The following is a 26,276-nucleotide window of genomic DNA, read 5'->3' as shown; positions in this document are numbered from 1 at the left end:
CCCTCTCGGACAGGTACGGACACATCCACAGGTTCTGAGTGACATGTTGTGTCATGTGGCCGTCAGACATTCCTCCTTCATAGAGAGAGACCTGACAGTGTGTGTCGTCACCGGCTGATCCTCGGAGGTGAACTGAGGTATAACACACACACATTTACTTTATACTCCTACTCATTTCAGAGGCAAATATTATACTTTTCACTGTATTTTAACAATCACTATACATTAAAAATACATATAAGCTGATATGGTATAATATAGTACTAATTTACACATTCTATTTTTAAAGTATCCAAATTGCTCGCCAACTACAACACTAAAATGCTCTTACATTTATAGAAAACTGAGAAAATAATAACATAATACTGCAATAATATCCATTCTGCATAACGAGTACTTTTGATACTCGAAGTACATTAAGCTGATAATACTTATGTACTTCATATTATTGTGAAATGGGTCATTGTGCAGAATGAGTTCTTTTACTGTTTGTACTATTTTTACTAAGTAACATTTTTGGGATCAGGACTTTTACTTGTAATGGAGTACTTTAAGACTATAGTATTTCTACTTTTACTTGAGCAAAAGATCTAGATGGAGTTTTATATCCAACACTGATTAAAGTCTTATGACAGTTGGATGACATGAGAAGAAAATGGGTGGAAATCACACGTCATCTGCACAGGTGAACCATATTACCATGTATTGATATGTAATGTCAGTATGTTGGCTTTAAATGAGTGCATGAGTTACAGGAACTGTTGTTAGAAATCATTACATCTGCAGAATGACTCAGATAAAGTTGTGGGGAAACAAAACTAATTTACAGCTAAATGTATTTTCTTATCACGTATCTTATCATATTCCTCCGCTGTTTCACAGGTACAGTTGTTAAGATGATTATTCAACATTATGTTACATTAATTAATTAGCAAGCGTAATTCATTTGAGAGCTCATATAATGCATGAATACATTACAGGTTTCTCTTATACAATCCTTTATTTTGAAGTCCCAGTGAACTAAATATGTTCCTGTTGCAGGACAACTGTACATGCTGCATATGATGAGCCACACAAGTTATTTTAATTAATTGTATCTTATTATGAGCTATGAATGGAGCGAGTAAAGAGTTGGGACCTTTGTGCGTGTTCCTTGTTGAACATTTCCACTGTTATCTGACTCCAGATCAGCTGCAGCTCACTCACATATTTCTCTACATGACTCATTAATATCTGCTGGCATCTGCCATTATTTCCACTCTGTTTTCTCAGATCAACAGATGCTTAGACAGTGAGAATCCTGCCTCTGCCTCCTGAGTGCTGCACAGGTGATGAAGCAGAGGAGACTCTGCTGCAGGGCTTCCTCGCTCCTGCTTTAAAACACAGTGTGACTTAATGAGACACCGTGCACTCAGATTAACCTGAGAGCGTCCCGGGGAAGGATTGTCTGACAGCATTATAGGTCCCACAGTTTTAGATTTTTTTTAGGCTTTAGGCCCCAACATATTAAATTAAAGAGGCGAGCACACGTTAAAAATAACCAACAAGTACACTGAAAGTCTTCATAAAATGTCACCTCTTTAATAAATCAGTGCAGAGGTGGTACAAATGTGACGTGATTGACCATTTTTCTTAGATTTCTCCCCCTCTGCAGCCACATCTCCCCCTAAGGCCTCATCCATCCATTCACCAGACTTTCTCCATTTCCCCCCCATGGACCCTCACATCTACACCTGTCCCCCCTTCCTCTGCAGCCTGCAGGTACAGAGCAATTACCTGCATCCTCATACTGCTGCAATATGACTGCAACATAAATGGTGGTGGTATTGTCATATAATATACATACTGTACATATATTTTAGGAAGAGATTATTTAAAAAAAATGTCTAATAAAGTAATTTCCTTCGTATATTTCTCATTAGAATATTAACTAGAGCTTTTTAGTAGTGCTGCTGTATAAATCCAGTGCTACACATGGCGAGTAAAAACAGTGTATCTGTCACTGTACAGGCTTTGTGTCCAATCAGTGTGTGTGCTGGTGCGTAATGCGCCCATGTGGCCTCATTTTCCTGCGCCCGCCTCTTTCCTCTGGTCCAATAGGAGCAGGCATCTTTTGGAGCACCAGGAGAGCCCCGTCCCTGGCTCATACTGCCCGGTGATTCCTCCCTCTCTCTCCCGCAGTGTGTGGAGCCCGGAGCCGCAGCATCACTGCACCAGGAGGGTACCTTCAGTCGGATACTCTGAGTGACAGCACCGGTAAACAGACCGTAAGTACCCGTTAATGGGTCAATTTCATACATAACATGTTTTACCTGCACCACTGTCTTTGCCCACTCAAAACTCCATTAGGAAATGTGTTCATTTAAATGTTCTTCATGTAAGGGATATAAGTACATGGCTCATTAAACACAACTCAGTCTTTTTTTGGACAAATTAAGCACTTTGAATAATACGGCATGTGTATGAGGTGAAAAGCAGTGGTAATGCCTGTTTAATTCCGACTTCGTTACCAAGCTAACGTTTTACTACAGCGAAGTCCGCTGCATTTCGCGGCATTAAAACAGGTGATAGCTTCAACAGGCATCTTGGTGTATTATTGGACATAATGCTTTAATATGTTTTAACCATTCGCCGAATTAAAGGGTTAGTCCAAATTAATAGCTTAGAATATACAATTGATTAATATCAAAAGCAACATGGCTGATTGTTACGTTTTCCTTTAAATTAATAGTTTCCTCGGTTAACTTTGGCGAGCTTTTCTCGACGTGAGCAAACGCGCAGCAAACACGACTCCTTAAATACCATCTCAAATCCGCAATATTAGAAGCATTTTCAATCATGTTATATTCGTGGATTAATCAATTTATTTGACAAGATTAGCAAAATCTAATATGTTTATGGCAATACACATAAAACCAAATGCCAATATCCGAGATGCGCAATCTGCATTATGTCCTGTCCTCCATGAAAACATCTACATTTAATCTGGATTGTTTTATCAGCAAAAAATACCTATACATGAAATTATATAACAAGCTTAATAGTAAAAACAATTACAATTAGGTAAATAGGGTTTTGTTGGATCAAAAGGATAGTAAAAATCGCTTTTTTATAGCAGCAGTGAGGAGTGTTCAGGAAATAGCCATGGAACATCAATGCTTCTTGAGATGCTCATACACCATAGACTAGGATAAAGGCTTTATAGATACAGTGTTCAATAACCTGGCCTGCACCAAAAGGGTGTAAATCAAGTGGTTGTGATGCTCTTGAGATTAGCACACAGAAAACAGAGGAAATAGTTTTTGGCTCACCACCTGACTCTCATGAAGCATCATATAAAAGCTTCTAATTCTTGAAATAATTTCAAATGTACCCAGATGCAACAAATATCCCGAGCTGGACTCAGAGCGTGATCAGGGTCTCGCACCTGAAATCACACCTCGGTCCCATTGGCAGTTATTTTAGCTCTGAGCCTCACTTCCTGTTTCTGCAGGAAAAGTACAGCCCTTATTTTCCCAAACATGTTTTCCACAGCGTGATCTGTGCAGTCCTTTGTTGCTGGCCCTGTCACCAGTGTGTGTTCAAATTAACCCATAAGGCATACTGAAAAATAACTTAAATAATCCAACATGCAGTCACTTTAAAATACAGCCTAATGCAAATTGTAAATTGTCACACACACTAGCATTATTTCAGCACCATGATGTTGTTAAATGTATAAATTCACAACTAAACATCCACTTCCTAGGAAACACATATTAAAATACTCGTACGAAGACAACGGAACAACACAACGCCTAATTGGGAGATTCATTTTGCGCTGCGATCACTTCTGGCCTCTGCATGGCTCGGCTCAACTTGCCTTGGGCTTTTTCTCTCTTGTCTTCCACTTAGCCTGCCTGCACAGAAATAGCAGTAAAATAGGCGTATGACAGAATGCAGTATTCAAAGTCAGTGAGTCAGTCAGTGGGCATCCTTAGCAAAAATGCTCTCATTCTGTTGTATGAGGGGTTGTCAATTTAGATTGTGCAATAAAAAATCAAATATGATATATATACATGAGAAATTCAAGTAAAAAGGCTTTATCAAGTGGCTATTTCAGGTAGATATCTAGTTATAGAATATAATAACACATGCTATATAGTCATTACATGTTAATGTTTAAAGTGTAAAGAAATACAATATCGTATATTTCAACATATTCCTCAGGTTTTTCTTGATATTTTGAATAAGTGGATACATTTGTTGCTTGATGCTTGTTGGAAATAAAGCCCCTAAGTCTTGAGAAAGTGCACATGATTTACAAAGTATTTACCAACCCCCTACTCTGGCCCACTGCAACATTTAGAGTATTGAAGTATCCAGCCAGTATAAAGGACCAGGAAGTGATATAATGTGTTTCTGTGCGTATCAGACGTACTTGGTGACAGTCTCTCTCCGACTCAGCTTCTCTCTCAGGGATTAGCGGGGCAGTCTGGGCTCTTGGAAACATTTTGAAGACTGCCGAATCCTCTTTCAGACAATTACTGCGCCTCCAGCTTAACCCCCGTCTCACATCAGTCCTCTCCTCTCACACCGCCCTGCAGGCACATCCATGTGGACGGATTGTTTCCTGAAGTCAAGCGTGGACACATTTCTTGGTATCATCACATCAATTTGTGCTCTTCTGTCCTCAGGAATATATCTGCCCGGTTTGTGCAGTGTGGATTTGACTGGATTGTTTCCAATTTTAGTAGTACAACCCAAAGACTTGGGATATGGAAGTAGATACTGTCTTAGACTTTGGATGGACGATGATATTGTAACATGGCATAAGTGTTGTCTTTCGATGGGTTTGCTTCACAAAAAGTTATCATTTCTGAACTTACCAGAAGTTTTATAGACGTTTTGTTATTTTCCCATACCCAAGTAGTCATTTATAAAGTATCTCTTTGTATGGACATCAAACCTTAGGAGGCAGAGCGTCGACTCGTCCACCAATCGGAGGGTTTAATCCGTCTAGCCCCTGCAGTCAAAATGTACACGTTTTCAGCCCCTGCAAAGACTGGAAAATGCTAAATAAATGCATACGTCGCAATATCGATATCAAGGTGTTTGATCCACATATCGTGATATTTCATTCTTTCCATATCGGCCAGATAAATGGACGGGGATTATAGTTGGTCGATGTGTGGACGACGATGGCTCCAAGTGATCTAACCAATGTCTGTTCATCCACTGGGAGACACAGTTTGTTAATGTATTGGATAGGATATCACAGCAGCGCCTAATACAAGCTGGTAAACGCAGAGAATTATTCAATACAACTCCACCTCATGACTTAATAACAAATAAGGCTTGAAAACACCGCTGCTCTTGTCCTATGTCCAACACCACTCATTTCATTTAATCGTTTATTTGGCAGGGACAATGCACAATAATGAACACTTAAAACATTCAAATATGTCAAGCGTAACAGTGCCAGATTTAGCTTTGAGCTAATTTCCATCCGCAGTCCCTCACATAAAACATTTAAGAAAATTACATTTTACAAACATAGCAAAAACAAAATACATGATATGCAAAAAGAGCAAGAGCAGCATACACAAGTATTTATGACATGGTAATACAATATAGCAGCTACGACATATAAAGTGCAAGAGAAGATACAAGAGCTACCTAAAGTGCGAGAGAAGATACCCTTGTGTTAAAGTGCATTTAGCGGTGTAACTAATGTCTTTAGTGCAAGCTCTTTTATCTTCTGACAGCCTGCTCAAAGAGTCCAACATGCTCAAACATCATTGACTGGTTTTTAGTGTGACTGGAGGAATGCTGTTTGTTTTGGTTCATCATTCATTATGACTCATTATGTTACCCATCACAAGGCAGAGTGATGGAGCCCTGCTGTATTTGAGTCAGTGCTGGTATTAGATGTGTGTGGAGCGCTGATGGCAGATGGCTTAAAATCACACCGTCAGAGGCGGGAATGCGCTGTGAGGTTTGGAAATATGTTAAGCCCGTGTGATTGGATACATCAGCAGCAGTGAGGAGATGATGGAAGCCCCTGTGGACAGTGATGGAGGAGAGGCACATGGTGTATGGCATCAATGGATGGATGACTGAATAAGGAATACATGTTGACGGTTAAGGAGGAAGGATCATATGTCTAGGGTGGGAAGAAAAAAACAACACAGGTTGGAAGTGGAAAGAAAGAAAGGAACGATTACACCACTTATTTATAATTGTACTTAATTTGTTGCCACTTACATTTCAAAATGTTACCAACGTCTTGATCCCTGTCTGTAAATCTAGCATCTCCTTTCCTCCATCTTCAGCCCGTGTGTGTCGATACTAGTTCTGCTGCCTCAGGTTCTGAGACGCTGATGTGTGTTTTCCCAGAATCCTTCCTCGAGTCAGCGCTATTTCTTCTGCCTCCGTTCTAACTTGAATTTTTAACGGGGGTCAGCGTTGTCGTGTCGAGCTGCCGTCGACATACCTTTTAATATTTCATAGGTTGCCCCCTTTGACGAAGCAGAGTGAGCGCCCGCCCTCATTAATGGCAGCCAGGCTATCAGAGGCCTGCTGAATCATTCATCGCTCCTCACCTGCTCTTCAATGCATCCACCGCGGATACACACTCACGCCACTGTGTGTGTGTGACTGCAGCATGTAATGGCAGTGTTAAAGTTTATGATCTGTGTTCAGATATTGGACGTGTTGATGATGTCATTACTCAAAGCCGGCCCAGCTCTACCTTCATCTGCACGTCTTTATTCTCTTATTATTCCCTCAATGCACAACAAGATTGAACTCTCACAATATATCTGCTGGGAATTGTCGATCAATACCAACGATTGAGCGAATCCTTGAGTCGATCTGGGACTTGTGGTTCACTCATGCTGCACGGCTTTCTAGATTCCGTCATTCATTCATCAGTTTGCTTTCACGCACATTTCCTTTGCAATAACAACCAATGTTGGACGGAGTTGGAGAAGAGAACGCTGTGCAAACACATGCAGTGGACCTGAGGCGCTAACACTAGCGTAGAAATAGCATTGCCTATCATTAAGGATTCCCGAACAACAAAATAAAATGGAACGTGCTGGAAGCTTAGGGGATTTGCTATAATAACTGCAATGAGCTGTCCCTCTATATATAGGCTTAACCTACTTCATTCCACAGTGGGATTGCCACAATAATTAGAATGTTCATATGCTTTAAAAAGACGTCTATTGTATGGATTTGAATCCCAAACAAGATACAAAACAGGCAGCGCTAGTAGGTAGCAAGTACCATGTTTCAACAGTCATACTATTAGATAGAAAGGAAGTCAAAGTTCAACAGAAGTAGCTGAATCCAAGGCGAAGTGCAGTCCCAAGGAACGTTGACATTTAATGATCAAAAAGAGACTTTAGCTCAAACACTTGACTTGCAGGAAATGACTAAAACCTATTAAAAAAACAAATTAACTTGAAGTAGTTAATTGACTAGGAATCCTAAGTGTGTTTGCCAGATGCTAATTTGTGTGTAGGGATTCTGTACTGTTGAGCACATGTACATTACTTTGTGATAATGGACTTCACAGCATCCTTTTGACCCAGGATGTGATCTTGTGCTGCTCTCATGTATTTAGAGAGGACTGCGTGTGCACGGTGGTCTGCCACTGAGTCAACAGAGCACGAGGTGAACGCAGGACCCTGCTCTTACGCAACCACTGCAAACCGACTCCCCTCATGGCGTGATCAATGGTGACGAGACCAATGCAGCTGTGAGGAGTCTTCTGTGAGACGCGCACTTTGAGGATTCACCCAAACCTGATTTATTCCTTCTAAAAAGTTTTCTAAATCTAATGACGCCTCTGTAGAAGCACGTCAGCCGGCATCACATCACAGAGGATGCTCTATGCTTATTTTAGGAGCGGGGAGCGGTGTGCACAGAGACAGTGCGTCAGACGGGGGCCAGCAGGGGCCGCGCTGTGACTAACCCCTGGGTGCTTCTGCTGCGGGGACACAAGGTGACTTTGTGGAGCAGAGAGGAGTCACTGCCTTCAATGGGACTGCAGCATGGCTGTGATGTTTGCGCAAAGCATTGCATTGTGGGATATAATACATTTTAAAGTCAGTTAGCTCACTCTAGCCATAATATAGTGCTATCAACTGCATGCTTGTTTTATATACTGTATATGTGTTGAATGCATTCTAGTCATCCCAAAAACCACATAGCATTTTTAAGCCCCGCACAATTTGGAAGAATAACTACCTTAGATTTGTTTGCTTAATTGATTGATTCATTCTGCTGCCCTAATGCTCATATTGAATACATCACTTATGTGAGAGTGACAGATGAGAATGGTTATGGTGCTCCTGTGTGTAAGAGGAATATCAGAAAGCTGTTAGCTGTTGTATTAGAGAGTGTTTACCTGTGCACCAGGTGTTCCAGGGGGTCAGGGCCTCATTAGCTAACAAACAGATAATCTCTGTTACACTTTGTGATGAATTTAATAAGCGTGTTTGGGGTGGAGAGGAAGCTGAGAGCAGTGGAGGGCTTTTTTGCTGCGATGCATGTCCAATCGTAACTCTTCACTGGCGGGGAGGACTGGTGGCGCTGGAAGCAAGACAGCAGATAATTAGTTAGTGGTGATAAACTCTGCTCTCCTCACGTATTTATTATCCCTACCTGCTGTGTCCCTTTTAATATCAGAGCAAAAGCAGCTCCACATTCGCTTCTGTGCATTCATTAGTGTAGCAGAGGCCAAAGGGATGTTATTAAAGAACAGATCCGACTTCTAACGACTTCAATGGTAGTGTTAGCCGTCATACAGATACAGCTCTAAATATGTCTCAAGGTTAATGAAAGATTATTGTGCGGGTTCTCGAAACTATAGGGAATAGCCATTTCAAAAACATTGAAATTGTGCCAAATAAGGTAATGTAGGTGAATTGGTGCTTCTGCTGCAATCACTTTGATCCTTTTTGAAACTCATCCTAACAGCAGGTACTTTAGTTTCACTCATCTGGGCTTTTTTACATCTCAGCAGGGAGTACAGTGTTTTCACAACCGACAGACCCCATGGAAACAGCCGTGACCACAACGGTTATCTTTTCATTGTTCTTGCGTATAAGTGAAAGTGAGTCACTGATCGATGTGTTGTAATGCTGAAGGTCGCAGGAATGTGACCTGTCCCCATCCCCCGGGCCCCCCCCCCCCCCCCCCCCATACTTTCAATTTCATCTGGATGTCAATAAAGCATGGCAGTGAGAGTGAGAGAGTAAATGGCACACGGGTGATGTGTGAGCGTTAGGGTGTGCAGTTTGCGTGTCAGCAAAGTGTCCCCTCGGCCCGGACGCTTCCATCAAGACAGACATTTTCCAATACAGTAAGAGACAGGCCATCGAGCGGCCTCGGTGCCGCGTAACCCAACAACGCTCCGGGGACTCATCGAGCCGAGTCGCTGCGCGGATAACAGCTCCGACATGAGGAAAAAACCCGAGAGGGGCCCGATAATGATACCTTTATTCTGAAGGATAACACACTCAATCAAATGAAATATCACCATCTACACAATTGTGTCTTATAAATATATTTCAAAATGATTCTTTAATAATTTAAAGTTCCATATATTTAACTCTAACAAGGGTTGGGGTTAGAGTTAGCGCATTGAGATGCTCTGACGGAGGAGTTACAAATATATCATATCATATAAACCAAAAATATTTACTGTGTCTAAAATATATTGGAATCAAACCATAAAAAAGTGGTTTTAAATCAATGCATATCAACATGACCTTCATAGCTGCTACATACTGAACATGCACTGCTGTTGCTTATATAATATTATGTTTTATGCTCCTATTAAAAAATAAATGTACTGTTAATTTAAATGAAATACCAACACTTAATGGTTGTCCCTCTAAAATGTGAGGATTTGTTTGTTTATTCCCATTTATCTCTATTATAAATGGAATTGTTTGGATATTTTAGTTAACGAAAAGATATTATGAAAGAAAGAAATACGTAAAAAAGATACTTTATCGAGAACATCTTCTTAAAAAAGGAGAAAAACCAAGTGTACTTTGAGTTCCCTAACAACCCTGCATGATTTCCTTCAGCACCAACAATAGTAAGATCCTCGTCATCATCATCCCTGCACGCTCTGGGGTTGTGAGTTGGCTCTTTGACCCGTAGTTTTGCTCGACAGTATCTCGGGCCGGGGAAATGATTGCTATAATTTAACCTTCCACACACTTGAATCACAGAAGCAGCTAGAAGAGTGCTGAGATCAGATCAGATGAGCTCTCCTTGAATAAAAATAGCAGGACCGAAAGCGGAGCACAATTGAGAGGAGGGAAACTCTGAGAACACAAAGATGAGTCAAGGTGAAAATGAAATGAAAGCTGTGCCTTTTGAGAATGTAATGTTTCTTATGTTTTCATACAGGAAGATCTTCAGAAAACAAACATGTTTACAAATTGTCTTTTCTGTAGGTCGACCAAAACATGCAATATGAATATAGTAACTTTGCATTGGACAATTGTAATAGGCATTTATTTTTTTATAGACAAAAACAAATATTCAGTGCTAATTGCTAGCAGCCTGGTAGTAACACCGATTGGTATACAGCCCATTGAATAGGGATTATGTTCCATAGTAGTGTTTTTTCTGACCGATGATGGGTATTTGTTCAGACTCCACACACTTGGTAAACGTGCCTCTTTAAGGAAGTTCAGTTGAAGAGCTTGTTGTGTCCTCATGGGAAGGTGAGGAAGTTGTAGAGGTGACGCTAACACACTGCAGCTGCAATCCACTGCAAGGTTTGAATAAATAAGACATCTAATTCATCAGTGATGTGTGTGTCCTCTCCAAATTCGTCATTTGTACGTAATGCCCCTTTTGATAGTATCCAAGAAAACAGATCAGGTTTGGGGGTGAAACTGTCTGTCTCTGCGGACACCTCCCCCACAGTACGGCGTGTATTATGGGATTTACTGCGTTGTCCTCTTCATGTGCTGATCTGTGATGAAATATTCACCACTGTAAATGTTTATGGGCCATTGAAAAGACAGCGTTCATAAATACATTCATCAATGGATACATTAGTAATATCAAGAGGCTCTTTCATAGACGTTTGGCTCGATTGGATCAAGGTGACCTCGAGGGGGTTGAAACGCTGACTTTGGCTTTCCAACCAGCACGTCCCCTGTCAGGCCCCTAAACTGCCCCACCCCCATCGCCATCCCTTCAACCCCCCGCGATAAAACTGCGTCTTATACCCTCTCTGAAAAATATGCAAATGCATGAAAGTAGGTTACAGACATCCCCCGTGTTTGCTTCTCTTGCGTGTGGAAGAAGGGGAGAAGCGTTCATCCTATCAGCCTCCGGGCCGCTGGTCCTCTGTTCTCCTGCACGCGTCCCCTCACATTCAGAGCTCTGATTCCCTGACCGCGTGGCCATTAGACCTCGCTGACTCGGAGTACATGTCAGAGAGAGTCCTGTCACCCACATTCTATGATCCCTCATCCCATCTATTGCTTCTTCTCTTCAGATGTATTGAACCATCCCCTCAGTTTTCACCCATGTTGCATTTAAAGACCTAATGAACCATGCATCAGGATCGTTTGCTCTGGCCTTGACCACATACTATTAAGACCATTGTGGAAAGGAGTGTGGGGGGGGGCTGGGAACTAGAAATGATGCTCAATAATGTACAGTAGCATTTTACAAATAACTACTTGTAATTTATTTAAACTTATATTGCAATCGTGATATAATTAAAAATATTTAGGACCATTTTTTAACATTATTCAAATGAAAACATAGGTCATGATCATGGTGTGTTTTTCTCCAAGTGGATCTGTACAAAACAAGGATATTTTATTTAGTCTTGTCAAGCTGGGACTTCTCTGTAGCACCATGATAATTAATATAAAATAAAATGTTCTCATATCTTGCCTTTATCAAATTCTGCACTTATCATAATTTGGATATGACACAATTTCATATTGTGATTTCTATAATATTTCCATTAATTGTGCAGCCTTAGGTTTGTGAATCTGTATCTGAGGAAATGACGCGTAGTTATATCTGTTATATTTACATTCTTATCTTAACATAAATACATCACGTTTATTTAGGATTTATTGGATTTTTCTTGGATACACCCACACAACAATACATGTAATTAGTATAGCACCTTTCTAAATACTCAGAGACGGTTTAACATTTCATACAAGCATTCAAACAACACACATTCATATTAAAATAAAAAAGCAAGATGTAATGAAATGGATAAGCAAAGCACAGTCTGAGCACTAACATTGAGTGGTTATTTTTGCATACATTATATATAATATCATATATAAAATATGAATAACTGAGCTTTGGAGGTCAGATGTTGTTTTGTATGGGGCAGCTTTTTCTCTGTGTCCTGTCTTTGTGCTAAACTGAGTTAGTAGCTGATATAACTTCCCTAATTTAACATTTCCTAAGATGACTTTCATCTAACATCCAATTTGCTTTTGTTAACTGGAAAACAATCCAATTCTATTCCCAATAACCAGACTGTTAAAACGTGGGAGGCCTGTCTGCAGAAACACCCTCTCCTATATTCTCTGATCTTCATTTGTCTCCAGTTATCTTTATTTAAAAAAGGACTTTTCCCCAGCAGACATCCCAGCGTCTTTTCCCCAGCTTGATTCAAGTGACTGTAGACGCTGTGACACCCTGCAGGATTGCGAGCGTCACACCCAAAGCTCCTTTGTGATCTGCATCTCTGGATGTTATCTCTGCTTGTCAGCGCAGGATCCTCTCAGGCACACCGAGTTTCACTGGTTGCTGAAATGTTGGAATGTCCTCTTCCCAATTGTTCCCAAAACATTCCTTCCATTGTGAATGCCAAGATCTGATATACAGTCGGTGGTTTGGATGCAGAGAAGAGAAGGGATGTAAAGTCCTGCTGCTCCACCTGTAGGCCACACTGCGTCACTGCACCCTGCACACTGACGCAGACACAACTTTTTATTCCACTCTTTATAAAAAATATAAGAAATCATTGTATTCATATCAGATCTTTTTTCATTTCAGAGCAAGACATTGGTGAATCCTTCCAGGCGGTGAAGAACACTGAAGAACACTTACAGGTTGGTACCCCTTATTTATTTGGTACACATTTAGAAATAAAAAAGGTCAAGGTCCCAAAACTCTGGATACTACATTTCCCACAATGCATCTTTTGCTTAGAAGCCTGAAATAAGGCACGAGCTGAAGCTTCTGTGTGTCAAAACGGTTGATGACAAGTGGTGACGTGAAGTCATGTGACCGTGATGTAGCTCCTCTATAGCCTAACATTAGCTTATTGCTTCTGCCGATTGCATTTATTACAAAACCTTTTAAGTATCATTGGCGAGGGCAATGGAGCGATTCGAGGGCAATGGAGCGATTCTTGCTTCTATACCGTCCTACAAAATGACATCAACACTGGACCACTCTATAAAAGGACACATCTTTTCAACTTCATGGCATCGAGTTTGGATTCAAGTGACTGATCGCTGTGTATATGACAGGCCAGAGGGTACTTCAAATGAATGTGTCCCTTTAATGTTGCTATTTGAATATTTTAAGACTTCAATAAGTTGCTGTTTCCATACTCCATATTTGCTTTAGGTCAGGGGTTCCCAAACTTTGCCATGCCAAGGACCCCATATAGCATTATCCTCTAGCGGGGACCCCCCTGTTACAACTTTTTTTAAATGATGAGTACATTATGATGGAAAATATGACAAATTAATCATACAGCTTAATACATTTTCTTAATATATATTCGTATTAATAATTAATAATCAGTTATTGTTCTAAAACATTTTTGTATTCATCTTTTGTTTGTCATTCATTACATTCATTGTGTCTTCTGTCTAAACATTCTTAACACAATATTAAACAGTAATATCAACAGTAAACATATTTTTAAAGTGATTTCTGTCTTAATAATATTATATAATCTTGAACAGTAATATGAACAATTAACATATCTTTTTAGCATTTTTGAAAGCTACTTATGCCTTAATAATATTATATATAATATTCAACAGTAATATTAACAATAAACTAATTTATATTCATATATATAAACAACAATATTTGCGACATCCGTGCTCTCATCCAGCTGCAGATCGAAATATTCACTAGCTCTCACTTGCTCCAAAAGCTGAGCAGATACTCAGTTTCACTCTCAGTAGCGGCAGCTCGATTCTGATTGGCTTGAAGGGCGGTCGTGTGATTTAAAAACAATAAAATAAAATATGAATAAATGAAAAATATTAAAAGATTGACATCAAAGGACACATTCAGTTGCAAGAAAAAGTATGTGAACCCTTTGGAATTACCTTGATTTCTGCATAAGTTGGTCATAAAATGTGTTCTGATCTTCATCTAAGTCACAACAATAGACAAACACAGTCTGCTTAAACTAATACCACACAAACAATTATATGTGTTCATGTTTTTATTGAACACACCATGTAAACATTCACAGTGCAGGGTGGACCCCTAGGCTAAAGACTTCTTCAAGAGCTGGAGTCAGGAGTCAGCCAACCTGGAGTCCAATCAATGAGACGAGATTGGAGGTGTTGGTTGAAGCTGCCCTGCCCTATAACAAATACACACCAGTTTTGAATTTGCTATTCTTAAGAAGCATTGCCAGATGTGAACCATGCCTCGCACGAAAGAGCTCTCAGAAGACGTACGATTAAGAATTGTTGACTTGCATAAAGCTGGAAAGGGTTACAAAAGTATCTCTAAAAGCCTTGATGTTCATCAGTCCACGGTAAGACAAAGTGTCTATAAATGGAGAAGGTTCAGCACTGTTGCTACTCTCCCTAGGAGTGGCCGTCCTGTAAAGATGACTGCAAGAGCACAGCGCAGAATGCTCAATGAGGTGAAGAAGAATCCTAGAGTGTCAGCTAGAGACTTAAAGAAATCTCTGGCACATGCTAACATCTCTGTTGACGAATCTACGATACGTAAAACACTGAACAAGAATGGAGTTCATGGGAGGACACCACGGAGGAAGCCACTGCTGTCCAGAAAAAACATTGCTGCACGTTTGAAGTTTGCAAAAGAGCACCTGGATGTTCCACAGCACTACTGGCAACATATTCTGTGGACAGATGAAACCAAAGTTGAGTTGTTTGGAAGGAACACACAACGCTATGTGTGGAGAATCCAAAGGGTTCACATACTTTTTCTTGCAACTGTAGATTGATAGATATGCAGTTATTAATAACATCTAAAAAATAAAATAATTCCCCTTTCCCCCAAACTTTGCTTGACCCCCCTGGCGGCCCCCCGGGGGGTCGGGGACCCCACTTTGAAAAACACTGCTTTAGGTTACACTGCACACCTGTACACAATGTAAACAAAAACGCCTGTGGGGGGGGGGGGGGCTGTAGTACCCTTCAAAGCCTGTGTGGATAGTTTGTTCTACAACGCTAAGGTTCACTTTAACTGCAGCCCAGCAGGGGGCAGTGCTGGCTTTCTTACTGTCTAGCATCCTGTAGTTTGAGTGCTTTGTCAGTCATCCTTTTACGGATCATGCATATCTCATAAAGCCTGTATTCCTACATTATAGACAGATTCACAATGTAAAGGAAAATGCAAAGAAACAAATATGAATGCATGTTTTTCTTCCACTGTCCAATGATCTATCATAGACCCGAGGTTTCACCAGAAGCATGTTTCATATAGAAGTCCATTTGTGGTTCTCTTTAGCTGCTAATGCTCCGATTGGGAGGATTTTGTGTTAGTGTTCCCTGCTCTCATTGTAGCTACTCTAGTGTCATGAAGTGAATGCGAAAGGCATTGTTTGGTATTTTTTGAAGTGCGCTCCAAAGCCAAGTTCAGTGTGGATTTAAGATTGGGGATGAAAACAGAGAGGAGAGGTAGAGGAGGGGAGGAGCAGAAATCCCTCCCCGTTTATCTGATAGCAGCGAGCCCATGTGCCGGCAGCCCCTCCCCCTGCCTCCCCCCGCTCAGTGTAAAGTTGTGTCTGCTGAGCGTCGGGCTGAGTGAGCCTGAGGGAAGCCGAGGGGACACACCATGGCTCTGCTGCTGGACGGCCCCCCCCCCCACGGCGGCTCCATGCTGCCTGAGCCACCGCAGGTGCAGGAGGAGGAGGAAGAAACGCTCCGAGCGCAAAGGTACCTCTGGGGGAGGATGGGGGTCAGGGAGGGACTCTATCTGCAGCTGAGAGCACGTTTTAATAATCTGATGCTACTAGAGCTTTTGTTGGTGGTTATCTTTTCATTTATTTGACTTTCAACTTTATCCTAGAAATAGCTTAATATAATAGGTTTGAAGTGTAAATGATGCTGTGGTGAATGACATTTGTTAAAACTCTTTTAGATGTTATCAGAATCAGGTTTATTGCCAATAGGTTAACACATGTGAGGAATTTGCCTTTGTGTTTGTGATGATAGATAGACACAGTTAAAGAAGATACAAAGTAAGAAAAGCTACATTATTTACATGAAAACTGGATATACCAATAAACGACAATGAGAAAATAACATCAAAGAGGCATGAAGAATGCAACTTCATATTTTGTTAATCCATACTTCATATCAATATATGTCTTGATCATTTTGTTAGTGCGTTACTACTTCTATTATCAGAACAATTATTTCATGAAGTTCATGAAGTGTATTGCACTGATATTACAGGGTAACAGATATTTGATATGTTGTATATGTTAAAACATGAAGAATGACTTTTTTTGATATAGACACCCCTGATGTCGTTATGTTAGGGGAGTAAACAAAGGAGTCCAATGGAAGCTATTCTGGGTTTTTAGCCTTTGCAGACCATTTACATGCACAGAAAGCTATATCGCACACTAGTGAAAACTCTAAAAAGCAGAATAGGGTCTCTTTAATTACAATACTGGAGAGATATTTTCCTATTTTTGCAGAAGCATTTACTTTACCCCTCAGACAATATAAGTGAACATATGAGTCTCAGAGCAGCACTCTTACATCCTGTGCATTACTGCAAACCTCTGCTCATATTTTTCACTGGCTGCTAAAGTCAAGTGCACTAAATCCTCAAATTAATTCAAATTCCGGCTCTGGTCACAAAAAGCAGCGCGGCAGGTACACCCAGATTTGTCATATTTGTATCCCACTCGGGAATATTCAATTTGTCCTAAGTGTTATTCATGGGGAGTGCGCTAAACAGTATTAATGTGTAAAGGAATGTACATACTTTGCATGCGGGGCGAGAGAGCAGCCCATCATTTCCGTGTCCCTGCTAAGCGAGGTGTTGTGAGATGAACTGAAGTGTGAGTTTAATCTACTGGGAGCAAAAGTGAATTTCAGACGAGGTATAAGCCGATGTGCTCTGAGGCGTGGACGGCACGCTGCTATGGGATGTGTCTGTCGACCCAAAACCGCAGCTCAGATCTGTGATACAGCCCCCCCCCCTCCGCCCTGAAGCTCTGCTGATAACCCACCCTCTCCTCAGGCTCCACCACCCCCCATCAGACAGGTGGAGCAGGAGGCAGCTCCCAAGCATCGAGGCAACACCTGTCTTTCATATTGACTCTTAATTGAAGCAAGATTTGTATTTCAAATGCACTCATCGTATCAGATCAAATCAGATGAACCGTGTTTGTTGAACCGTGTGAATGTTCCTGTCGGGTGTCACATTTCCCAGATCAACAGGAAATGATTCATCATAATGAAATACAAAGGCAGCAGCAGATCCATAAAACACTTTCTTTGATGATTCGTACAAAAGTAGTAAAACGTCATAAGCATGTCCTTAGGTGAAAATATAAATATTCCACTTATTAACTTTATGGATCATCATTGGGATTCTTCTGCCATTTATCCTCACAAATGATGCCATTTCTGGAGCCATTTGGGGTTCAGTATCTTGAACAAGGACCCTTGAACATGTTGACTGCAGGGGATTGAAACCACCCACCTTCCAATTGGTGCACCACCACAATCTTACCTCCAAACCTTACTGTAAGGTATTTTTCCATAATATGCAGAGCCATTTTCCCTCCAGAAGATCTGTGTTTGACCACAAGCTGCTGGTTTCTTCAAGCGAGCTTCAACACAGCTTTTCAGTAGTGGTGTCTTCTTTGTATGAATACCGTGGTGTACATTGGTTAGGGTTAGGGGTATGCAACAGCTTTTTCCTCTCCATCATGTCCTTGTTTGACAGCTTTGTAACTAAATACAGGAATGATTTGCATACTGGCATTCACAGCTGGGTAACTCTCTTCCAAATAGTGGAAGTACTAACCTATGAACATTCCGGGCGAAATGACATTACGTCCATAAATCCATAAATCCACCCTGCACCTCCACCTGCCTGTCCATCAGCTCCGGCTCTGGCTAATCCTGATGCCATGGGGTGTGAAATTCAACATCAGCCCTGAGCCCCAACTGGGAGATAGCAGGTTGCTGGCCTGGCCCTGACTGGGGTGCAGAGAACAGTGATAGCCATCTGTTGTGCGCGGCGGGGCCGGTGATGAACAGAGAATGGGGGGGAGGAGGGTCAGCGAGGGCGAGGGTCTCTCAGGCAGACCTTCTGAGACCCTATGAAAAATAAAGAAAGTCAGGAAAAATGACGAAGCTCAAAGGATTTGGCTGCTACACATGTTGAATTATTTGTATGTATGTAATTGTGGACTTCCAGGGAATCACTCAATTGGGCAGCAAATCATTTATTTTCCATTCCCCAAATAGGAGTAGTGGGAAGATGTAGTCCCGCTCTAACCCTTGTTGCTCCACTGGCTCCTCAGCGTGCATGTCTCCGTGTCCCAGCAACCATGTTCAGGCCCAGGAGGCAGGGCTACCTGTGACAAAAGCGTTAATTGGAAATGCGAGTGTGTGCTAGGCGAGCAGTGAGGTTGGGCGGGGGGGGGGATAAACTGGCACAGTTGTGCTAAATAGACAGCAAAGAGCCCTGAGGCATGCAGGGAAATATCTCAGTGCTACATATCTGTATTTACAGCTGGAGTTATATACAGCTTACATGCAGTAGCATAACACGTTCTGGTAGTGGCTATAGTATCTTTTTTACAATTGTATTCACCTCTAAAGGATGGGATGCATGTTTCTCAGTCAGGTTGTAAGACTGAGAATGTGTGTTTCATTTGTACAGATCCTGGTCACTTGGTGGTCACTGGTCTTCCAGATGTGTGAGCTTCAGAGCTCAGTCCCCCAAGCAAGTCCCAAATGTCCCATCTGAACCATTGTCCGAAGAGAAGTTGAACTCCAGTAAAAAAAAGAGGGAAGGGGTGGCGGCTGACCCTATGGAGCTTCTCCAGGTATCAGTCCAGTGTCTGTATGATTTGTTGCCAGGAGTGTCAGGGAGTGTGCTCCATTGATAGTCTCTCTGTTGACTCATTGTACCATTCAGCTTTTTTCCTTTTCCCCTGGAGTTTAGGGGAGTGTTCGAAGTATACAGACTCATCTGTCACACATCTGTATCTTTAAAGAGTGTGGTGCTCACTTCCAGCTAACCTCTCATGACCCTGACATTTATTTCACATGTGGCTCCTGTGGTTATTGGCCCCGAGGCTTCATTCACAAAGCGCTATCCCAGCATTCTGTCTGCCTGGCCGCTGCAGTATGGAAGTAGATAATCCTCCTAATTGCTTCACCTCTTCTCCTTGGCCCCCGGTGAGAGGGCGCTACAGTGGTGTGAACAGTCTGCTGTCAGCAGCACAAATACCTGGTCAGGACTCTGGTGGTATTAGTGCGTGGAACTGATACAGCAGTGGGCCTGCAGCTACTGCCAGGACCACTCAGCAAATACAAGCCGTCACAAAGATTTCACAGTGGGAATGATAGAAAGATGGCTGACGCATGCAAGTGTCCTTGGGGAGCAGTGAGGGGTTTATTTTCTAGCAACTTTGCCATTTAAACAACGTTTCTCAAACATACAGATATGTGGAGAGTCGAATACCTCTCGGTCAGGGGTGTCAAACTCAAGGCCCGGGGGCCAAATCCGGCCCGCGACTTCATTTTATGTGGCCCCACAAGAGCTTGCAAAGAATATAATATGTTTATTATACGGTTACATGCTACTTTACAGAAGCACGTTGCCCATAAACTACATGTCCCACAATGCATCTCAAATTTGCCTTTATTCTCAATTTTTCTTCAGAATATGCTTTTTTTTCTTAGAATTTGCCTTTTTCTCAAAATGTTACTTTTTTTTCAAAATGTTACTTCTTTTTTTTGTTTTTCCAGAATTTGGCTTTTCTTTTTAAATAATTGTGTGACATGCACACACTGAAGAGACTTGCAATTATTTGCCCTAGACTTCTGCTTTCAGACGTATCTGAAAATAATCCATCCATTCATGTAATCTAATAAATGTATGTGTGTATGTGTATGTGTGTATATATGTATTTTTATATAGTCTTAAAGTTACAACCGGCCCTTTGAGTGAAACCATAACGCTGATGTGGCCCGCGATGAAATTGAGTTTGACACCCCTGCTCTAGGTCTTCATTAAAAAAAAGTGAGTAGCCTTATTCATTTATTTCCTGTGATTGAATACGGTGGTTTTACATCACGCAGACCTGTTGTGAGTTGTATTGTAATCTGCTGTAAATGTCACATTTCAATCCAACTCCAGAAGCCTGTGAAAGTGAAATTAAAGTGACTTAATTGTGGCATAGTAATCTGTCAAAATGTCAACTTTACAATTATTTGAATGTTAGCCCCACGTGTTTTGAACTAAAGGAATACACATGTTCCCTTCTGCTGTGACTCTACGATACATCCTAGAGTTTCTGCTCCGTCCCTCCTCATCCATCATCTCATCACCTCCAATTTTTGCACGCCTCAAAATGTCATTTCACGGGGCGAAACTGAGTGTGTGTGTGAGAAAAGCATTGTGTACAACAACGTTTTTTCTTTTTGTCTCCATCACATGTTTGAGACCACGGTTTTTTCCCTTTTCGCTGTCTGCTTCTCCTCAGCATCAATCCGTCTACATTAGGTCGCTAAAAGAGTTCTCCGACAGCTGTTTGCAGTTGTTTCCCCCCCCCCTGGTTCTGATTGTAACTCGCCTCAAGCACCAGAAAAAGCCTCTGAAATCCATCTATCACTGTCGGCTCAGTCGCTGATGGCCGTGGTCCAGATTCTCTCTCCTTGTTGATGGGGTCTCCTTAGGGCTGCACACGAGGAAAACATAGGACATGGATATATATAATGTTAGGTTTCTTCAGAGGAGAGAGCTAAACATGTCTGCTTTGTTGCTTCCTGATTGGTTTTCACTTCACTTTCATATTCTCCTGTTGTTGGAGTGTACACAGCATCAGTGTGGTAGTGCGGTGGTTGTTAGTGCTGTGATGCATGATCCGAGGCAGGAGTGTGGCACTACGCAGCGTAAATAGATTGATTCTTTCCTGCTTATCTGATAAACGTATTCTCCCTATGCCATGCATGGGAGGCCACGGGTTCCTTTAACATACGTGCCACTTCCCATTCTGCCCGTTGTTTATCCTCCGCTATATCATCTTCTTTCCAATTTGGAGACGGCGCTTTGTATAAATGCTCAACAGAAAGTGTTTCATACTGCATGATAAAAGTCTGATGATCTGGAAATTCAACAGTATTCTCCCATCATGCAACACAGTGGGGATGTCCACTTATCCTCATCCCTTATTGTAGGAAAAGGAGAAACATTTACAACTTGAAACCTTTAAAACACTGTCTGGGTGAGATAAAGCAGAGTTTGTGAGATGTATGTGAGTCTATAATGAGGTAAACAGGGTTTCTGAATAATACAAACACTCAAAAGTTTTACATTTCTGTGACAATCCTCGCTTAACTCCATTTCTTGGCATTTTACTTCTGAGTTCATTTCCTCCCCGCACTATCTGGAGAACCTGAGCCGTGTTCCCCTTGCTGCCGTCTCGCACAATAGAGCGGCGGCAGCAGCCTGATAACGTTGTCATTTCTAATGTGAGGAGCCAACAGCTGAGTGGCAGCGGGGCAGCAGGACATATCTGTCGACAGAGAGCGATTACACAGCGAGTGCGAAGCCTTTTTCCCAACAGCCTCTGCTCCTTTTCCAGAGGAAGGCAGATTTCATTGGCTTGAATTGAGCTAGCTGAGTAAAGAGTGGAGAAGTGATGACGTTTAAATGTAGGACACAAAAACCTTTGAGGAGGAATCGAACAGGAAGGGGTAAAATGCTAACTTATCTCCGGGTTTGAGGACTCATTTCTCTGTAGAACAACAAATATTTCCATAAATGGCTTTCAACAGGGACAAAAAAAACATATACACATACAGTAGGGACTTTATGAGGTCTTCTGATATGAAGGAATCTTAAAGTGTGAACACCATTTTGAGGTTGGTCCAGTAGCCCCCTGTGTACGCTGACAGCCCACATCTCAGTTAATCAAAGATAATGATTGCGTCATTTCTGCCCGCCTCAGTTTGTTTATTGGCACAGATGGCGTGCTGAGTGACAGTTTCCTGATTAAAAGGCAGGAAATAATCAGCCTGGTGTCTTATCAGCAGACAGACTGACAGGAGTAGGAAGGGCCAGGTGGAGGGTGAGCTGGGTGATGAGGTGTGACATACGAGCAAAGGAGAAGTGCCAAAGTGACATGTGTTCTAAAGGTTTGTATAGACATCTGCAGCGCTAACGGTTTCAGCATGATGGAAGGACTGATCTACTGATTTAAAATACCTCCAAAGTGTACTTTCCACCACTGGTAACCATGTGCTGTGTGCCCTTCAGGTCGAGTGGGAGATCGGACCGCTCCAATCCAACAGAGGCTGCCCACCACTGAGGGGGGGCAAGTCAAAAGCATGAGTGAGTGATCCACGTGTACATTCATGCTTTATTACATACTGTCCAGGTTGTGTATGAGATGCATGCATGTAGGTAAAGGAAGCACTGAGTTAAATACCCATGGTGCATTGCATTGCTGTGGGACTCTCCTTGGAAATATACCGTCCAATTCCTTTTGGCCAGCTCAGAGGGAGGTCGGAGCTTAATCCCAGGGTCAGGGTGTATCTACTGTGAGCTTTCACTCCACTTTGATGGTACATTTCTCTGCTTTTCCCGTTGCTCTAAACAAAAAAAGCCCCCTAAAGCCCCCTCTCTGGCACTGTAAGGTAGGTCTATTTCAGCCCTAACACCACCTGACCCACGATAAGCCTCGATGGGATTTTATGGAAAAGACAGATTCCAAGTGAAGTTAATGCAGGGCAAACAGCTTTACTTTCATCTCACTCCATTCAGGTGCCTGTTGAAAGCTCATTCACAGGGAAACGGTTTGATAAGTTGGCTATTTATTTGCAAAAGTGATAGGATCAAGCTTCAACGAAGTGTTTTCAGAAAGGGGCTGGTTGTCAGGCTGAAGGGAGTCTGTTTGCTTGGGATCCAGATAGCCCGTTTAGCATCGTGACCGGTGCTGCTGATGCTAACTGACAGGCCTCTTTAAACACTTTCTTTATTTGTGTTGGCACAGCAGTAATCCATGTAAGCCAAAGTGAAAGCATGGGGAGAACATGTGGATTATGGCCGAGTGTGGGGAGAGTTGCTCAAGGTTATCCACGGGCTGCTTGCCTAAAATCCTAAACAGGAAGTCACGTAGAAGACATTTCAGATGCAAGGTAACGTGTTGATATCTCAATTGGACATGCCAAGGCACATTTGGAAGCATTGACCTTGCAGCCAGTGAATTCACTTTTTAATGGATAAAGGGTCTGTTTCTGCTTCAGTGATTGTCTTTGAGCCACAGCAACAATAACAGCACGTTCCCCAGCAGACCTATAATCATCCCCCCCCTCTGGTTGCTCAAGGCATTATCTGCTATTGTGTTTTTTCATGTTTCAGCTCCGTCCCCCTCCGGCACGCTTGTTATTAACTCTGCCTGCAGTCGGCATCTGGCTGTGACTGAACGACAAACTCTGTGCAAGCACTGCACTCTTTGGTTTAAGAGGAAGTCATTTCAAATGGAAAACAATGCTAAATGTGGCTAACAAGTCAGTTGTTTAAAAACGGGAACATTGTGAACATTTCACTTGTTTTTAAGTGTATTGGCCATGTTCAGTCAGTCAGTATTGTAAAGAGAGAAAGAGGAACTGTGAATGAAAGATTTTGATAACCTGCTGCAAAAACCAAAGCTGAAATACGCTAAAACATTCTGAAGGGAGCTAGGTGCTAAGATATTTGATCATCTTTTAATATAAACATATGTATTTTTGAAGCTTTTCTGTTGTCTTTTATCCAAATAATCCACTTCCTGCTCCTGCTCAAGTGTTTTTGTCTGGTTTTAGATGCTAAAAGTGAATAATTTCTCTGGTGTTTCTCTTCAGGCTCAGTTGAAGTACTGCATTATTTTGGAAAAGTTGACACCCCTTGTTTGCACCTCCATCTCTCCCCACAACCTCTCTAAACCTGCGTCTTATAGGATTGTTTTCTGTCCTGAGCACCGAAAGGAGTAACCTATCGAGCTTTTGCTGGAGGATGTTATAAATGGAAGTTTACATTAAGTTCCATCAGCTTTGTTAACAGGGCCGGGTGATATGTGTTCCCAAGACACACCATCGTCCAGATAAAGACATGTAGAAATATGTTCTCAAAGCTCCTGGTGTAAATAGTTTATCCTTTAGTTTGCTAAATATGAGTATAGAAATAGCCTGCATGCTAATTAAGTCTTTAAATGACGATTTACGTAATTTTGTATACATTTGCAAATATTACTTATGTTTGTGTGAAACACCCTCATTGACATATGAATGTGTTTAGAATACACTTGTACCAAAAGCTAAACTGCCACTATACATTATATTTCAATAATAATTAAGGAACACACATCACTTGTTCAGTTGCAAAGAAAGGTAAAGGAATCTCTAAATTTTACATTTACAAGATCCTGCAACGAAGGCATTGTAAGTTACTCTTTCTGGGCACCGCAGGTTCATGCAGCACAGATGTTAAGGAAAATCGCAACTTGGACAACCTCTTCTCCAAAGAGGGGGTTGCGGCTGAGGCTGCTCAACTCCCCAATGGGAGTGCTGGGGGTGGGAGGAAACGTCCCTTAGAGGAGGGCAATAATGGGCATGCACACTCCAAGTACAAGCCCAAGAAGCGTAAGAAAATCCCCGGGCCCATTCTGCCTAAGAACGCCCTGATGCAGCTGAATGAGATCAAGCCGGGGCTGCAGTACAAACTGCTCTCTCAGACCGGGCCGGTCCACGCGCCCGTCTTCGTGATGACGGTGGAGGTCAACGGGCAGTTCTTCGAGGGCGCTGGTTCCACCAAGAAGAAGGCCAAGCTGAACGCAGCAGAGAAAGCCCTGCGCTCCTTCGTCCAGTTCCCCAACGCCTCTGAGGCCCACATGGCCATGGGCCGGACTCTGTCTGTCCACACGGACTTCACCTCGGACCAGGCCGACTTCCCAGACATGCTCTTTAATGCCTTCGAGACATCCCCCCCCGCAGATGACCCCTTTTATCTCACGTCCAACAGCAACGGTTCCTTCAGCTCTTTGGGAGTCGAGTACCCGTTGCTCCCCTCCCCCGTCCCGAACCTGATCCAGGCCCCCTTACCTCCAGTCCCCTCCACCTTCATGTCCCCTACAAGCGGCAAGAACCCTGTCATGATCCTCAATGAGTTGCGGCCGGGCCTCAAGTACGACTTTGTGTCAGAGAGCGGGGAGAGCCACGCCAAGAACTTTGTCATGTCGGTGACGGTGGACGGGCAGAACTTCCAGGGTTCTGGGCGGAACAAGAAGCTGGCCAAGGCCCGGGCGGCGCAGGCTGCTCTGTCCGCTCTGTTCAACATGCAGCTGGACCAGGCCCCGTCCAGACAGCCCATACCCAGAGAGGGACTGCAGCTGCACCTGCCTCAGGTAAGCAGGGACCAAGGTTAATGAGTGTTGAAAGGCCCCGTTACTTTCCTTACTTATTTTTAGGAGTAATAAACCCGCAAACTGGGACTAGTGAACGTTAGATAATGTGGGTTTCCCAATACTATTACCTAAAAATCTACATTGTCCATTATCCAGATGTGTTAGGTTGCACATGTGGTCTGCCAACTCTGCAAGTTAACGTCATATTTAGTGGTTTACCAGACGGCAAATAACCATAAAGCAGTTTTGAGGCATGTCGTGATTTGACAGTAGCTCCCAGGTTAGATCTGTCGTCTTACGAGACGGTTGTTCGTAGCCAACCTGAAAGTGTGAGTGAAGACGGCTTCAGGAGAGACAAGTCCAATTCACTGGGAATCTATTTACACATAGGCTAATCCCC

At 42.3% G+C, this 26,276-nt stretch overlaps 1 protein-coding gene across 2 annotated transcripts in view; it reads left to right on the top strand.

Annotated features, from left to right (window-relative positions):
* The window catches only part of LOC117546609 (double-stranded RNA-specific editase 1-like), a 32,079-nt gene continuing 5,803 nt past the window's right edge, over positions 1-26,276 (top strand). For both annotated transcript variants that reach the window (XM_034216896.1, XM_034216895.1), the window contains exons 1-5: positions 1-1,761; positions 2,101-2,267; positions 13,060-13,115; positions 22,753-22,827; positions 24,942-25,876. In XM_034216896.1, the coding sequence (XP_034072787.1) occupies positions 22,824-22,827; positions 24,942-25,876 (939 nt within the window). In that variant the 5' untranslated portion in view covers positions 1-1,761; positions 2,101-2,267; positions 13,060-13,115; positions 22,753-22,823. The remainder of the gene's footprint in view (positions 1,762-2,100; positions 2,268-13,059; positions 13,116-22,752; positions 22,828-24,941; positions 25,877-26,276) is intronic.

Source organism: Gymnodraco acuticeps, unplaced genomic scaffold, assembly GCF_902827175.1.
Source record: "Gymnodraco acuticeps unplaced genomic scaffold, fGymAcu1.1, whole genome shotgun sequence".
NCBI lineage: Eukaryota > Metazoa > Chordata > Actinopteri > Perciformes > Bathydraconidae > Gymnodraco > Gymnodraco acuticeps.
This window is presented reverse-complemented; position numbering and strand designations above follow the sequence as displayed.